General features: G+C 31.2%; 1 protein-coding gene across 1 annotated transcript; it reads left to right on the top strand.

The window, feature by feature from the left end:
• Positions 1–11,291: 11,291 nt before the first annotated feature.
• Positions 11,292–14,918, top strand: LOC145624555 (putative protein phosphatase 2C 23). Its single transcript, XM_081677606.1, has 4 exons — positions 11,292–13,266; positions 13,408–13,521; positions 14,127–14,391; positions 14,490–14,918. The coding sequence occupies exons 1-4, from the start codon at positions 11,602–11,604 to the stop codon at positions 14,603–14,605; spliced, it is 2,160 nt and encodes a 719-aa protein (XP_081533732.1). The 5' UTR covers positions 11,292–11,601; the 3' UTR covers positions 14,606–14,918.
• The last annotated feature ends 1,802 nt before the right edge of the window (positions 14,919–16,720 follow it).

Genomic DNA, 16,720 nt, shown 5'->3' with positions numbered 1-16,720 from the left:
AAGAGTAGTAAGACTGTAAGAGTTAATGTTGTTTACTTTTAGCCTTAGGTGAATTGGGAGGGAGGGTGAGAGACTGTAACCTTAGGTTCTATGACATGTAAGAGTTTATGTTATTTATTTTTCTTCACGCTTTTTTTTGACCAGCTACTGTGGCTTATCCGCTTATGTACAAAATCAATAAATGTGGAGTATCCCTTAAAAAAAAAAAAGATGGAGTACTTTGTAATTTGTATCAATTACAGTATGATCTTGTTATTTTTGTTAGAAGTATTTATATTTTAATTTGCTACTCACCATTCATCAAAATATATATATATATATATATATATATATATATATATATATATATATATATATACCCGATTTTAGATTGAGTAGTAAATTTGTTTATTTTTATAACTTGATAGTTTAGGATTTTAGGTCACGGTCTTGTGATCGAGAAGACATACCTAAACTCCTTCATGTTTCTTACGGAGTACTTTTGTAAAAAAAAAAAAATAAAAAAAAAAATAATGTAATGTAGTGCTTTAGGGTCAGTTCACATATACTGAGCTGAACTGAACTGAGCTGAAATGAATATTTTATGAGAGGGAAATTATAAGCTGAACTGAATTGTTTGGAGCTAAACTGAACTGAACTGAACTGAACTGAAATTAATTAAATGTGAACAGACCCTTAGATATTGTTTTAGAATGCAAGTGAATAAAACAAAACGAAACGAAACAAAAGGTGTAATGATATTAGTAATACTAATACGGAGTAGTTATTATTATTAGTACTAGTAGTAGTATTATGCGGAGTAGTAATAAGTTAATAACTCATCCCTTTTCTTTTAAATGCAATAAATTAACTTTTATATTATATATGTACACAATTGTACTGTGTACATACTTCAATTTATATACTGTACTGTCAAGAATAAAATGTATTCTTGTGAGATTTTGTTAGCTTTGAAAATCAACTTCATACTCCAAAAGTCCAAAGTAGTATTCCGTAACATTTATGTCAAAGTCCCACGCCAACAAATACACTAACCGAAATAAAACATTTATTTATTTTATTTTGAGGGAAAATAAAACATTTATTTTGAAACAAAGAAAATGCATTAAAAAAGAGGGGAATATTATTAAGGATTTTGTGTGTATTTCCTTAATTAATCTCCTCAATTTTTTTGTTATCCAATGTGTTGCACTACTCTACTTGTCCCATTAATAATTCTACGGAGTAAGGGTTTGTTCTCATTGGCTAAACTGAATTTCAACGTAAGAGAACAGACCCTAAGCTTTAATTTTTTTGTTATCCAATGTTTTTATTTTAGTTTGACTAGTTTATTTATTATTTTGTTTAAAAAAAAAAAAGTTTATTTATTATTTTTTTTACCAACTCAATAATTAATAAAATCGAATGTAAAATGTTTTTGGATAAATATTACTTCATCGGTCTCAAAATAATTAATATGCGTATTAAAAATAATCTAATTTTTAATATTTTCAAAGTCATAAGAGCAATGTTCTACTCTCTCCATATTTTATTATGTTATACCTTGCTTAATTTTTCTTTATTTATTAATAAGTAGAAATTCTGACAATTGAAATTAATAATCTATTTATTGATACAATTTCAATAAGTATTCATAAGATTATATATATTTTTCTTATAAATAAATTATTAATATTAGTCAAAGTAAGTAAGATAAACAGTGTAAAAAGTAGAATAGAAACAAGTAATAAAGTACAAATAAAGTATGTATTCATCTAATTCGATAAATTGGTATATCGTGTTCCTTTATTTATTTATTTTTTTTTTTGGTGAAAACCTTTATTCCTATTTCATTATGTGCATACAAATCTTACTTTGACAAATGATTTAATTAATTTTGACAAATAAGTTCAATGTACACCAATTATATTTGGACTCAAGCACAAATACATGTAAAGGTTTATTTCATTAAAAAATACATAGAGAGCTAGAGTTATACAGTTATACGAAATTACAAAGTAGGGCAGTAGGTACCACATCCTAAGCCTACCACTTGATTTACTTGTATACTTATAGGTTCTAGAAGATGTAAAGCTAATTTTTTTTTACCAAAGTTATGAAAGGGCTACTATCAATACATAAATAAGGTACAAACCATGATTTATTATGAAAAAAAAAGTACTACAAACCCTGAATAATGTAAGTAGTACTCTTCGTATGTCCTTATTTTTTTTGTTTTATTTGAGTTTATATGGGTTTTAAGCCTCTAACACACCTGGTATTATTTACAATTAAGGGGCATATATTTTTTATTTTAAGTACAAACCATAGTCAAAACTTTTAAAATTTGACACAAATAATAATATTACTCCGTAATAGTTTGTAATAATAATAAAAAATCAATAATGGTATAAAAATAAAGAGATACTCGTAGAAGGTGTAATGGAGTATTAATACGGAGTATAAGCAGAGTATCCTTAGAGTAGTATGTAACGTACTAACGTGAATTAGAAGGCAAAAGATGTGAGACATAGAATAGAGATACACCAATTTTTACTCGGTATTATTTAATCAGAGCAGAGGCTCAGAGAGTCAGAGGTGGTGTATTAATTGGTTTTCGTTGAGTCACATCATTTAATTTGCTTCGATCTTTGATCCGGTCTGTTGTATTATTTCGTTCAGTCACATCATAGAGATGAGAGATCGCCTTGTCTTTTCTTAACACTCATCTCTCTCTTTATAATCCGGTTGGCATCTCAACATTTCAAATAAAATGTTAGAATTTTGAATTTTGTATTTTGGTAGTGTTGCTGCATTTTTTGAGGAAGACAGAAAAGTAAGCGCAGAATGAGAAACACAAAGAGAGAAGGTTATACACTAAAATGGTTTACTGTTATGAGGTTTGAAAGAGAAAGGGAAAAATAAGTATATCGGAATCCAGAGAAGAGAACACCCCAAATAGCTCTGTTCAAAATCTTTCAAGGAGAAAGAAATAAGTAAGTATACTTATTTATCATCTTTAAATAGCTACATCTAAAATTGAAATTGTTGCTCATTGCTATTTTACTTGAGCGCAAGTCAAATAACAATGAGCAACAATTTCAATTTTAGATGTAGCTATTTAAAGATGATAAATAAGTATACTTACTTATTTCTTTTCCAAATAATAAACTTTATATGGGGTATAATATGGGGTATAATACAAACCCCAGTATCTTATGTTTACGGGTTAATCAAAAACTTTTTAAACGAGTTCGTGAATCCTGTTTTGGGGCATTTCATTCAGATAATCAATATCCAATACATTACCTTTAAGGATAAATTGGCGCAATTAGGATTTAGAGCCCAATCTTCTACCAGTGCTAGAGTGTGGGCCTTTGTAGCCTGTATTTTTGGCATTTCATCAGCTATTATGTTGAATTTTGCCTTAAATATATTTGATTTTCATAGTCACAAGAAGGTATGGAGTAAATTTCTTTTAGATATCTGTTTATCTTAAAAAATTTAATGACTTAATCTTCTATACTAAATAAATTATTACTGATACTTGATTTTTGCATTATTTTATGCTTAATCTATCGATACAAATTAGACGTCAACATTTTTGATATAATTGTTTTTAAAATTACTTGATTTTTGAAATTTACTTAGTTCTTTGTCCTTGATATATGTTTTGTCGTCTTCAAAAAAGATATATGTTTTGTCAAACATTATTCCATGTAGAATATTTCATAATTATTACATAAATAATTATTTATCACACTTTTTTTTTGTTGTTGTTGTTAAGGAATTAGAGTTTTTTAAATTTATACTTCATTTTTGAATTTAATTAGTCAATGTATTTACACTGTACTTGTTATTTCCATACAGGATGCTCAGAAATTCAATCATGGCAAGATTGTGTACTTAGTTGTGGCACCTATGTTCGTACTATTTCATGTTGCTGTCTTAGTTTTTGCACCTGCATTTCGACATCAGAAATGGGTCAAATCCGAGCCATTAGCAGGTATTGTCACGTTTTCAACTATGATAACCGCCTTTATTCCAACTATTTTAAATTTAGATGAATCATTAGGTCATGGTAGAGATTGGTGGGTATTCGGTGTAGTAGTTTGTAGTACCATTGATTTCTTTTGTTTAGAGATGGTTTTTTTATTTGAATATGAAATTGTGCTGGTGCATACGGGGTTTGGGGCAATTGGAACGGTAGTGATGTCATTATCACGGGGTGAAGCCCTTCAATACTTATGGCTCGTTATTACTGCAATTGTTTGTGGAATTCTCTTAGCTATCTATCATTGGATAACTACGAGAGTAATTGCTGACGAAGATATTCCAGAACTTGAGGATGAAAATTCTTGCTGGTTCAAGTTCAAGAAATTGTTGCAAAATAAAGCTTTTGGAGGAGTTTTATACCTCATTTTCTTAATAATTGTAATTCAAATCATTAGATTTACTTATAGAAATTAGTTGTAATTTTAGTTTTATCATTAAAAAAAAAGTGGCTGATTAGATTTTTTTAGTTGTTATGTAGCCATATTTTAAATTATGTAATGTTTTATTATTGAGTATTAATTAAGTACATTTTCTTAAAATTACCATTATTTTCTTTCATGGCTTAGTGTATATGGATGATTATGGATGGATGATTATATTACAATACACATCTCTATATTTGAAATAAAGCAAATTTAAAGAAAAACAAAGTTCTTGCTTGCATTGTATAATTTTTTTAAAGATAAAAATATGTTGCATACTTGCATGGGATATTATTGGTTTTGATTTAAACTAGTTTAAACTTAGATTTTAATTTTTGCTTTTCGTTAGACGTAAACAAAGCACGTGTTTTGTATCTAAATGATTAAAATTTTAAATAGAAAACATCAATATTTTTTTTAAGGAAGAAAAACATCAATAAATTTAGTTGATAATAATAGTGTTTTTCACTCCATTTGCAAAACCTTTTTTTATTTTATTATTTTGAATACTATATAATGTTGTTCTGTTGTTCCACTTCCTATATTTTAGGGGACAAAACTTGTCAATATATAAATCATATACTTATATTTCTTTTCTTTTTTGACGGGTAGATCATACTTTGTATTTATTTCACGGGTTTGGACTTTCGGCCATGATTGGAGATAAATTTTCTAGATTATCTCTTTGTCGTCCTTCCTTTACTCTCTATCACGTACCAACGATAACATGTATAAAAATATAGTTTAAAAGAAATGATGATATATAGACTTATGGTTGTTAGACTTGTATGTTATTTCCTTACACATGCACAATTTCTTATTTTAAGCCAATTCACATTCAATGAAGAAAATGAAATAATCAATATTCAATAGGTTTGACCCATAAAACAGGCTTAGAAACTTGAGCGTAAATATTATGTTTCGTCAAACTCTAAATTATCTAGAAGCAATGCTTCCTCCAATCAGAAACGTAGTAGTACAAATCAAGAATTCAACCTCAAAATTGACTTATGTAAGCTACATTCCTACGTATTATATACTACTTACTATGATATGGACGGAGGACGAGTAATATATAGCTAACCCTAATATTAAGCTATTTATCCACCTATCTATATCCTCTATTCACCCAAAAAAAGACCCTACTATGTTCAATTTATAAGTTCAGATAAAAAAAACGTCAATAAAAAGAGTCCAAATCTTCAATAATGTTAATTTAAGTAGAAAATTGCCTTATAAACTCGTGATGTTTATTACACCTAGGTACGTCATACCAATTATCTTTCAACTATAAAATTCCGACGACCCCACCTATTAATACCTTAATATGCGTACTCAAATCTAACAATAATTTTTTAGTGTACGAAGATGAAAGTATATATACGAAGGACTAATTAAAAAGTGACAAAATAAGCCAAATAGAGGAGGTGGGTGAGGCAAAGTGCAGCTGAAGGCGAAAGAAAATGACAAATAGTGGCTAAGTTAAGGTTTGAATTTACCAAAAATAAGAGCGTTAAGTTTAGTTAGGTTGCCTTTATTTAGGGTCAAAACTACAAAAAAACGATTGAGAGTGAGTGTTTGCTGAATGGGTGGCATTCTTAGACCACAAATACGAAATACCCAATTTTCATAACTTTGATTTATCACCTTAAATTAGCTTTTTCATGACAAATGTATGCACCATATTATTTGCCTATATTTTCACCAATAAAAAATATTAATTGCCTATATTTTCTTCTTCTTCGTCACCCCCCTTTTCCCGTTTAATAGGGGAAATAATAATAATCTTAGGCTTAGCTCGCTATAACCTTTAAGAAAAACGCCAAAATTAAATAACATCATACTATGCATGCCTACGTTACTATATGCATTATTAAGCTTCATAAAGTGGCATTTTAATTATTGTTTAGTTTGTTAAAGTCAACCTAGCATAACCAGATATATATGTATGTAATTATTTAAGATCGAATTGGGAGAAAATTTCTTCACGTATATTATAGTTTTTTCAATAAAAAAATAAAAATTGGATTAGACTTAATTAATAGTTATAATGTAATACTGCCAATTGTTTTTAAGACAAAAAATCAATAACTTAAAACGTAAATAGTCCAAACTCACATGCTTACTAACGAATATTACTAAAATTCAACTAACTAGTTGTTTAATTTTTATTTTTTATTTTTTATTTCTTTTATTTTTTATTTTTTTTTTTTTTTTTACGGGAACTAGTTGTTTAATTTTAATGCAACCTGAAGTAACAAGACTATTTATATACGAAGTATTTAATATTGTTTCTAGTATAAATCTGTATGACCATTTTTCCATTATTATTATCCATGATTGGACTTTATTTTCCACTTTTCCTTTCCCCAGCCTTGGATCTCTACTGATCCTTTCAGCAAACAATGCTCTATATTTTTTCTATCAAAAGAAATTAAATGTTACTCTCAAGTTTATGCATGTTTTTACCATTTAAAAAGTATACATAATACAAAGTAACTTTAAGAGGCGTAAATATGCCACGCGTCCCCAGCCCACCCCCTTCCTATTCCTAATTAATTATTACAGTAAACAATACAATTGTATGTCAAAAGACATATCTTTTACCCTTTAATTGTATAGTCATTGTCAATATCCAAACTTGAAACTTCGCTCCACCTCTAGTATATATAGTTATATTATCGCACTTCAATTCTTGAGTTCTTGTAACGAAAAGGACTAATTAAAAACATTGTCCCTTTACATACATGGCTGAGCAGTGGCGACTGAATGAGCTGCAAAAAGTGGGGGGAATCTGCATCGGCAGCCACAGGCACTAACAATATGCGAAATCTGATTAGCATAATATACGTACTCTAATTACTGTCTAATACGGAGTAATAAACTTATTAAGGCAACAACTTTGCAATCAAGTTGCTTTCAATAAACTGCATGTTATCTAACCTTCACTTAATTATATTATTGTCACGATCCACCTGAAATTCTAAAACAAGAGGCATTTATTCTCTTAGGTTTATGAATTTTAATTTGAATACTAAATTAAATATATAGATATTTCAACATTCATGTTCCCAAACTTTTTTAAATAAAATTGGCTGCCACTTGCATTGCCATGCATTTTTTCAATGCTTTTAAGGTTTGTTCATTTTGAGTGCAGTTTGCAGGTAGGGTTTATTATTGTTTTGAGAATTTGGTATATGGTGTGATGTATATTTGGCGGATAATCTTTCCCACTCTAAAGGTGTATTCTATTTGTCTAATTATATATACTTATATGAACTTATTAAAATTTATTAGATTTTAGAATTTATTATACTAATCAGAACTTATATATATTAGAACTTGCTTTAGCTTACTTTCCTTAAATTATCTTATCTAAACTTATAAGAAATTCGTATTTCCCAAAAGAAAATGAATATAACAAGGCCTGACTATAACCTTAAGCTTGTAGATATAGGGCCTATTCTCGTACGATTATTTTCAGTTCAGTTCAATCAACTCCTAATTTCCTTCTCTTATAAAATATTCATTTTAGTTTAGTTCAGCTCTAATAAGTTCAGTTCAGTTCAATTCAAGTATTCAACTGAGTTTAGTCAATGAAAACAGGCCCATAGTGATAATATTATCTTAGAACTAAAGATTATTGGGGTTCAAAACTTGACACACTCAATTTTTTGGTTCAAGATCTTACTATTATGCAAATTACAAAGTAATATTTTCCATGAAAAACGACAGAGAGAGAAACATAGTACATACACCAAATCCTTAGGTCGTTGACTTAACTAGGCATGGAGTAAAATTAAAAAAGGATATTATGATTTATGCTTTAGATGCATTGACCATGTAAAGTTCGCATCTTCTGTAAAAAAAGCTGTAAGATAGATATATTTTAAGGCAACATATGCATTCACGTGACTTGAAGGAATCAATTCTACCTAAAATTTTGAGGACATTATTATAAATGTTGTACGATAAACTATTACTCCGTATTGATCGTATATGAATTAGAAGGTTATACACTTATATTTACATACATGAATTGTCATATGTTAATATCGATCTTGCTTTAGCAAGAGATGCTCTATTTTTTTTGTAAATGATATACTCATTTATGCACATGTCAACTCATAAAGTTGATTACTCCGTATAAGATATTTGATATCATGGGGTTGTTGAAATTTCGATTATTTGGGCTATCATGATAAAAATTAAATTAATTAATAGAGTAGTTCTTTGTAAAATTACTTTTTTATGTACGGAGTACATAATATATATACTACTTGTAGTGTTTAATGTTCTTCTAAAATTTTTTTTAAAAAAAAACCCCTTGTTGTATTTAATGATTTTATTCACTTTAATTAAAGAGTCTTTCTTTAAAGTAAGAGAAAACTTAATAACTGGCCGATACTAATAAAAAGGGAAGAGGAATAAGAATTTATGATTTATTTGATACTTCAATTTTTGACAAGTATTTATGGCATTAAGCAAGAAAATATTCATGAAAAAAAGTGGAGGTGGGTCAACCCCAATGGATTGTGGAGATGGTGGCTGAGGAAGGTTCTCCACTTACAAGGGGTTTATATATGCACTTGTACTCATGCATGATGATAACTTTGAATTTTTCGAATTTGACACTACTATTACTAACTTTTCTACTTATAAGTATTATCTACTTTAATTACTAATTTGAGGAATACTTAAACCTTTTTCATGTCTTTCATTCTTTCTTTCTAAATTAATCAAATTATCTTAACAACAATACAATTATAGTATATACACATCTTCGCATCACGTTTTGTGTAATATTTCGTATAAAACACATGGAAATGACTTATTCAGCTTTGCTTCACTTAGAAACTCAAAAGAACAAGCTTTTACATTTACGATAAAACATACTTCATATTTGGTAGTTGATTATGTCTTGTTAAAACAGTCTCATATATTTTTTTTAAAAAATATTGACGCTTTTTATAGCTTTAAGTCTTTTAACATATCAATACTTAGATGTACGGGTATTAATCATTAAAATATCTGCGTTGATACATGTGGAAAAAAAAAGTGTCTAAAAAAAAATAAAAAATACGGAGTATAATGTTATAATGGTAAAAAATCAAAATGTGTACTATAAAAAACAAAATTCTAATAAGTCAATTTCAACGTATCTAAGGATATAGTTCATGTAAAAAAATCAATGGTTGATAAGTTGAAAACTCGAAATCAGTAAATGTGGGCGAGAGTGCGAGACGTTGAAGTCAATGAGAAAGAAAAAAAAAAAAAAAGGAATAAATGGTGTGAAACTATAATGAAGTGCCAGGTGTAAGTCAAACAATCGTTTTAGTAGAAAAATCATCGAAAGACTTGTACTCTCGATCCAACGGTGATTATGGCACACCTTCCCATGCTATATTTAAGGGAGAGTTTGGAGCTCTTTGACTTTTGGACACCGTCCCTTTTCTTTATTTTAAATACGTAACCTTAAAATTAAATACGTACATACTTCACCATTTTCTTTCCCTTTCATTCTACTATTGTCCGTATATCATAAAATGATACGAGTACTTCTATAGACCTAATTAGTAAAGATGACGTTGAGTCATGCCATATTGTATTTCCGTCTTTATATTAGGTCATAATTTTTGCCTAAGTCAAGCCTTGATAGGATGATACGTAGTACATTAATTCACAGGTGCAACTCGATAAATGTACTTATGAATTATAACACATCTCTATTACATGTTAGAGCATGTCATTCACATGCAATGACATCATATTCAAGCTTTTTACATGGTATTAGTAGTTTTTTCTTTTTATAATATGTAATTGCTTAATAATTACAAAATACAAAGTTCAATGTAAAATTTTTGATTGAACTAATTCTGGCTTATCGCTCTTTGGTGATTAAAGCTTGAGAGTTGAGATAGATAATACAACTGGTACTATACAACTTGGTAATCACACATCCAACCTTCTCTAGAGCCACACTTCATTTTTTTTTTTTGTTTCCTTTAGGTCTTTAGCTACCACAAGCAATGCAATATTTATGCATAAACAATGTAGTACGCTAATATTTTGGTCATAAATTTTTCTTTTTAACATGCTTGTTGAATTTAATCACCTTTTTTTTCTATATTTATAATTAATGTCACTATCAAAACTATTTAATATTCTTTACATAAATTACATAAGAAAACAACAAAAAGTGTCTCAATTGAACATATGTCAGGACCAACAAACCCATATCGATTGCTTCATGGGCTAACGAAATAACGATGATTACATCTCTAACTCAGATTATATATGAGACTTGTAAACACATAAAACAAAAGACTCATGTATAACTTTTGGATAAAGTAAACATTTAAATTGTTTCAAAAAAAAAAAAAGTAAACATTTAAATTATGAAAATTCAAACAATAGACGAAGTAAACTTTTAATTTATGAAAATTCAACACAATAAATAAACAACTTTGCTTAGATTAAAAGTTTATAATTAAAAAAACACATATATTAGTCAAAAACTAAAGGCAAATGCAAAAAGTTGACTAAAAATTAAAATGAAGCAAACCCACAATTAAATGAAGAAAATGGAAAATTCTTTAATTGAATGATTAAAAAAAGGGTGCGTAGCTTAGGGGAGATTCCTAAGTCAACGCCAACCTAACCCATTTTGCTATCCCACACTTCACATTCATACCCATTAGTGCAACTATTGTCATACCACCCAAATTATTATTTTTTCATTTGTTTTTTTAATTATAAAAATTTAGAAAATTTTGACAAAGAATAACACCAAAACATAAAAAACAAAAGAAAAAAAAAAAGATAAAAGAAGAAGCATCCACCCCATTTTCATTTGAAAAACCTCTCTCTTTTTACTCAAAAGTCAACTCTCCCCCTACTTCTTTCCATTTCACTCCCCCCATCTTCCACGCCTCTTCTCTTTCTCTCTCTTCCAACCACCCTTTCTTTCTCTCTCCTCCATTTTTTCCTTCACCTTCTTCCTTCTTTAGCTTAGCTATGAAATTCCAATTCCGACAATAATCTTCATTTTTATCACTATTTTCAGACACCCTTTTATACAATTAACTTATACCCAATTCATTCAATTGAAAACCCATTTGTTTGCTGATTTGAAAAAAATTAAATGGGTAATGGAATCGGAAAACTTGGTATATGTTTCATGGGCTCCGGAGAGGCCCGACGGGCTAACAAGCAAGAACATGGTATGTATATGGACCAATACGACGAGGGATTGGGCCATTCTTTCTGCTACGTTCGGCCCGACCCGACGACCCGGATGTCTAACCCGTTAGCCTCTGCATCGTCGAAGATCCACTCGGAGGAATCGGCGGCGGGTGTTTCGATATTCCGGTCGATCTCCGGCGCTTCGGTGTCGGCGAATACCTCAACGCCGTTATCCACCGCTTTTGTGGCTGACCCAACTGCCACGTCAGCCACAGCCGCCTTCTTCGAGAGCTCCACATCATTCGCTTCCGTCCCACTTCAACCAATCCCACGCGGATCCTCCCTCAATTCGGGTCCACTCTCGGGTCCAATCAGTATTGATCGCGGGTTCATGTCGGGTCCAATTGAACGATCCGGGTTCTTATCCGGCCCACTGGATCGTGCAGGTCCTGCTCTCTTCTCTGGACCACTTGATCGGAGCTTATCAGTACAGGGGAATTGGGCCGGGCTCAAGCCCAAGAAACGACCCGGTTCATTGATCCGTGGGCTTCGGCATGCGATCTCGAAAACATTCGGGCAGAGCTCGGTTGCCCCGATCAAAGGTGGCGGCGGTGTTGGGCAGGATAATTGGGTAATTGGTGGGCCCGTACCTGGGCCCGGGCCCGAAATGAGTGGGAGCTTGAACATGAGCTCGGAGATGAGTTTAGGTGAGAGTGATTCATGGGAGAGTCAGAATCTTCAGTGGGCGCAGGGGAAAGCAGGGGAGGATCGTGTACATGTGGTTGTATCAGAAGAACATGGTTGGGTTTTTGTTGGGATTTATGATGGATTCAATGGTCCTGATGCTACTGATTTTTTACTGTCAAATTTGTATTCAAATGTTCAGAAAGAGCTCAAGGGTTTGTTGTGGGATGATAATAGTAAGTTTGATTCATCTTGTTCATCATCAAATCTTCCTAATAATAGCTGTTCATCTTCTGAAAGTAGTAGTAATAGTAGTAGAAGTAGTAGTTGTAGTTCAGATATTGAGTCTTGTGAGTTTTTCGACCGCGAAAATTATGCTGAAAGTAGTGTAAGTGGTGGGGAAACTGTTGATTGTGGGAATGGGAATGGTAAAAGGGGGAGGAATTCATCAAAGAGTAAGTTTAAAGGGGCAACTAAGAAATGGGAGGAGAATCAAAGGAGATGGAAGTGTGAATGGGATAGAGAAAGATTAGAGCTTGATAGGAGATTAAAAGAGCAATGGAATAGGAATGATTCCGAGGGTAAATCGATTAATCATTCCGATGTTTTGAAGGCGTTGTCTCGGGCTTTGAAGAAGACAGAGGAAGCTTATTTAGACATTGCTGATAAGATGGTGGATGAAAACCCTGAGTTAGCTTTGATGGGTTCTTGTGTTCTTGGTATGTTGATGAAAGGGGAGGATGTTTATTTGATGAATGTTGGTGATAGTCGAGCTGTTTTGGCGCAAAATAAAGAGCCTGATCTTAGACTTGGTAAAATTGATCAGGATTTGGAAAGGATTAATGAGGAATCAATGTATGACTTTGAAGTATCAGATGGTGTCAAACCTAGTCTTAGAACTTTCCAACTTACAATGGATCATAGTACTTGTGTTGAAGAGGTAAAAGAATCAATAATCTTTATACAATTCACATTATTGTTATTGTTTATGGGTGACTTTGTCAATTGTTTGTATTTTCAATTGTAATTGAATTAGTCTCTAGTTAGCTGCTTGCTTATGATGTATGATTATGTTTTACAGGAAGTGCAACGAATTAGAGATGAACACCCAGATGATGCATTTGCCATTGTCAATGATCGCGTCAAAGGTTCTTTGAAGGTTACTCGGGCTTTTGGTGCTGGTTTTCTTAAGCAGGTATTGCATTATGTTGATCATTGATTTCAGTATCGAATACGTGTATTTATTGTCATCTATAAGTTTCGTAATTGACAACGATTAGTAATTGATTGCCATTCATATACCAAAGTTGAATTTTTGAAGATTATGACATAATAGTTGCTTGATTACAAACTTTGTTAGTTGTTGGTTGAAACAAACTAGCTAGCTAGCTAGTTGCAAGTTTATGTAGACAGCAACCAGAAACGATTTACTTGTTCTTCATTAATTTGATTTAGTTGGGGGATGAGTACCTGACTCAAATGCAACCACCTTTGCCAATTTATTGCAGTCAATGAAGTTAGACTATAAGCTTGCTCTGATTACCTAATTTGTCACATTTTTTCCATTTTCATCACTCTTGTGCCCTGCCCTTGCTGCAATTAGAAGTGTGCAATTTCTGGTATACAAAAAACCCAACCAAAAATGGATATTGTTGGATAATCATAACAATTAACAGTGTATAGATGTTTGTTTACTGATGTTATTGTGTTTTAGGATTTGTTCTCTTACCTTAGTGATCTGGTCTGAATATTTTTTGGTATAGTGCTAGATTGAGTTATAACGAGTTTGCAATTCTGCAGCCTAAATGGAATGATGCGCTGCTAGAGATGTTCCGAATTGACTATGTTGGGACTTCACCATATATCAGCTGTCATCCATTTTTGTATCATCATAGATTAGGACCGAAGGATCAATTCTTGATATTATCCTCTGACGGGCTATATCAGTACTTCACAAACGAGGAAGTTGTCGCTGAAGTGGAGCTCTTCATCTCATTGTACCCCGAAGGTGACCCTGCTCAACATTTGGTTGAGGAAGTTTTGTTTCGTGCAGCAAAGAAAGCTGGTAAACTTTCATATTCTATATCCTTTGAAAGTATATTTTGTTAGTCTAAAATACATTCATAGAGCAACAGGCTAATTAAATTTGGTAATGTCCCGCAGGTATGGATTTCCATGAGTTGCTAGAAATACCTCAAGGAGATCGTCGTAGGTACCATGACGATGTCTCAATCATCATCATTTCTTTCGAAGGCAGGATATGGAGATCATGTGTATAAGCTCTACAAACGGTACAAGATGTAGAAAAAGCTAGGAAAAAATCCAAAAAAAAAAAAAAAAAAAAAAAAAAAAGCTAAGCAAAGGGTTTTTTAAATTTATTTTATTTTATCCTTGTCACCCACATAACATCATTAAACAGCTCTATAAAGAGCTAAAAATGGTTAGTTATGGCATTGACATGGTGATAGGAATTGTATAGACATAAAGAGGTAGTTATGCTGAGGAAAATCCATTATCTTTGTTATTAAGAAGAAAAAAATGGTGTAATTGCTGAATAAAATTGGATAATATATAAAAATTTTGTTGATGATATATTATGTCTTTTTGATTAGTGGAAGCATTTAAAATATGAAAAAAAGAAGGCATAATATTTTGAATATTATGAGTTTACTTTAGGGATGCCATATCTAAAATCTGACCCAGAAGCATCAGGGCATCATTATTGGGTTCTTTCTTAGTGCCCAGATTTTCAGGTTGACCTAATACTCTATCAAAGTTAGATGCAGTGGTCCTGTTTTTAAGTTGAAAAATCCCACTCAAAAAGATCAACTTTCTCTTTTGTTTTTCTTTTATCCTTGCCATACCAATCAAACCTAAATTAGAAGCACATTTTTATTTCTTTGATTCTATTTTACTTCTTTTCTTTGGTCACCTTTGTAATGTCAACTGTAGATTTCACCTTTACACAGGTTATTTCCTGTTTTTGTCTTACAATTTTTGCAAATTCCGGAAAACCTCTCCTTTAACTTAAACTAGGTAAAAAGGAGTTGTATGCGATCATCTTATCTGATCACATGGCCTAAACCCAAAATTATATGAGCTTATCGATTATTGGAGCTATTGATCAAGACATGGACATGGACATGCCGACATGATATGAATGATCTAAAATTGAAACGAATTACTTATCATTCGGTTCAAATTGAATTAACCTAAATTGAGTCCAATTAAATGATATGTTTTGTTCATTTTTGGTTTTTTTTTTTTTTTGAAAGATTGTTCATCTTTACTTTACCTCCTCTTGAAATAGACAAAAGTAGAATTGAAGTTTGAGTAAAGATTGAAAATTTGTTGGCTTTGCTTATTTCGTGAAAAAATAGAAATGGAGTAGTACAAGTGGAGTAATAGCTAATAAAAGTAGTTAACTACTTAAAGAGGGAACTAATAGTGCAAAACAAGTCATTACCAAAACAATTAAAAGTCGTACTACAACCAATACTTAATTGTATATATAGTCAAAGTCTTCATAATTATTATCTCTCTATTATCAATGTATGTAATTACTCCATTTCTTTTGTTAATCATACATCCTTAACTGTCCCTACTCCCTAATTGCTTATGCTCTTCTTTTTTGTCTGAATTCTAAAATGGACAGCTTTTACAATTAAAGATTGGGTTTTCCATAACTTAGGTCATCCATGAAGTGTTATCATGATTAATCAATAGTGTCCCACTATTTTCTTTCTTGTTATTTTACTGTTTGTTGACTTTTTTTTTTAAATAAATTCTTTACAAAATTTAAATTATCATTGAAGGTATTATTGAGTGGAGAAAGATCTTCAAACAGCAATTAGCATGCATTGTTCACTAGTCAAAAATCAAATTCTCAATCCATACCGACTCTTATTTACTTATTTTTGTCGAAACTTATTTATGTAGAGTGACGATAAAAGAGCCTAATAACAATATCAGACGAGTAGGTTAGATAACTCGTATTATGAAAAGTTGTACGGACACTATTTTAATGTCATGTAGGCAGGCTTTTTTAAGAGGAAGAGGCAGAATTAGTAAATTGAATGTAATAAAGAGAAAAGCTTCCGTCCATTAGTTGTCCAACTGCTAACTACCTTTGGATTGAATTGATAGTAAATGTAATGCAGTTAGCAGAGGTCATCCAAATGACATTTTTGTACCATTAATTTTTTTTGTGTAGCGATATATTTTCAGTTGAGCAAGTGACCCACGACCTTACTCAGCTTCTTGCAGATGATTTCCTTATATGGGAGGTTCATGACTTATGCAGATGCAATTAAGGGTGGAGGGACCCTTTTTATTTAAGAATCGCTTTTTTCGTAGAGGCTGACCAACTATTTTTTTTGTCGAACTAACAACTT

This window comes from Chenopodium album, chromosome 3, assembly GCF_948465745.1.
Source record: "Chenopodium album chromosome 3, dcCheAlbu1.1, whole genome shotgun sequence".
Taxonomy (NCBI): Eukaryota; Viridiplantae; Streptophyta; class Magnoliopsida; order Caryophyllales; family Amaranthaceae; genus Chenopodium; species Chenopodium album.
The sequence above is the reverse complement of the archived record's forward strand: the minus strand, read 5'-3'. Positions and strand labels throughout refer to the sequence as shown.

Coding starts and splice junctions, on each gene's coding strand:
- LOC145624555 (XM_081677606.1), top strand. CDS start 11,602: ATGGGTAATGGAATCGGAAAACTTGGTATATGTTTCATGGGCTCCGGA. Junction 13,522..14,126: donor GTGCTGGTTTTCTTAAGCAG/GTATTGCATTAT, acceptor GCAATTCTGCAG/CCTAAATGGAATGATGCGCT. Junction 14,392..14,489: donor TCGTGCAGCAAAGAAAGCTG/GTAAACTTTCAT, acceptor AATGTCCCGCAG/GTATGGATTTCCATGAGTTG.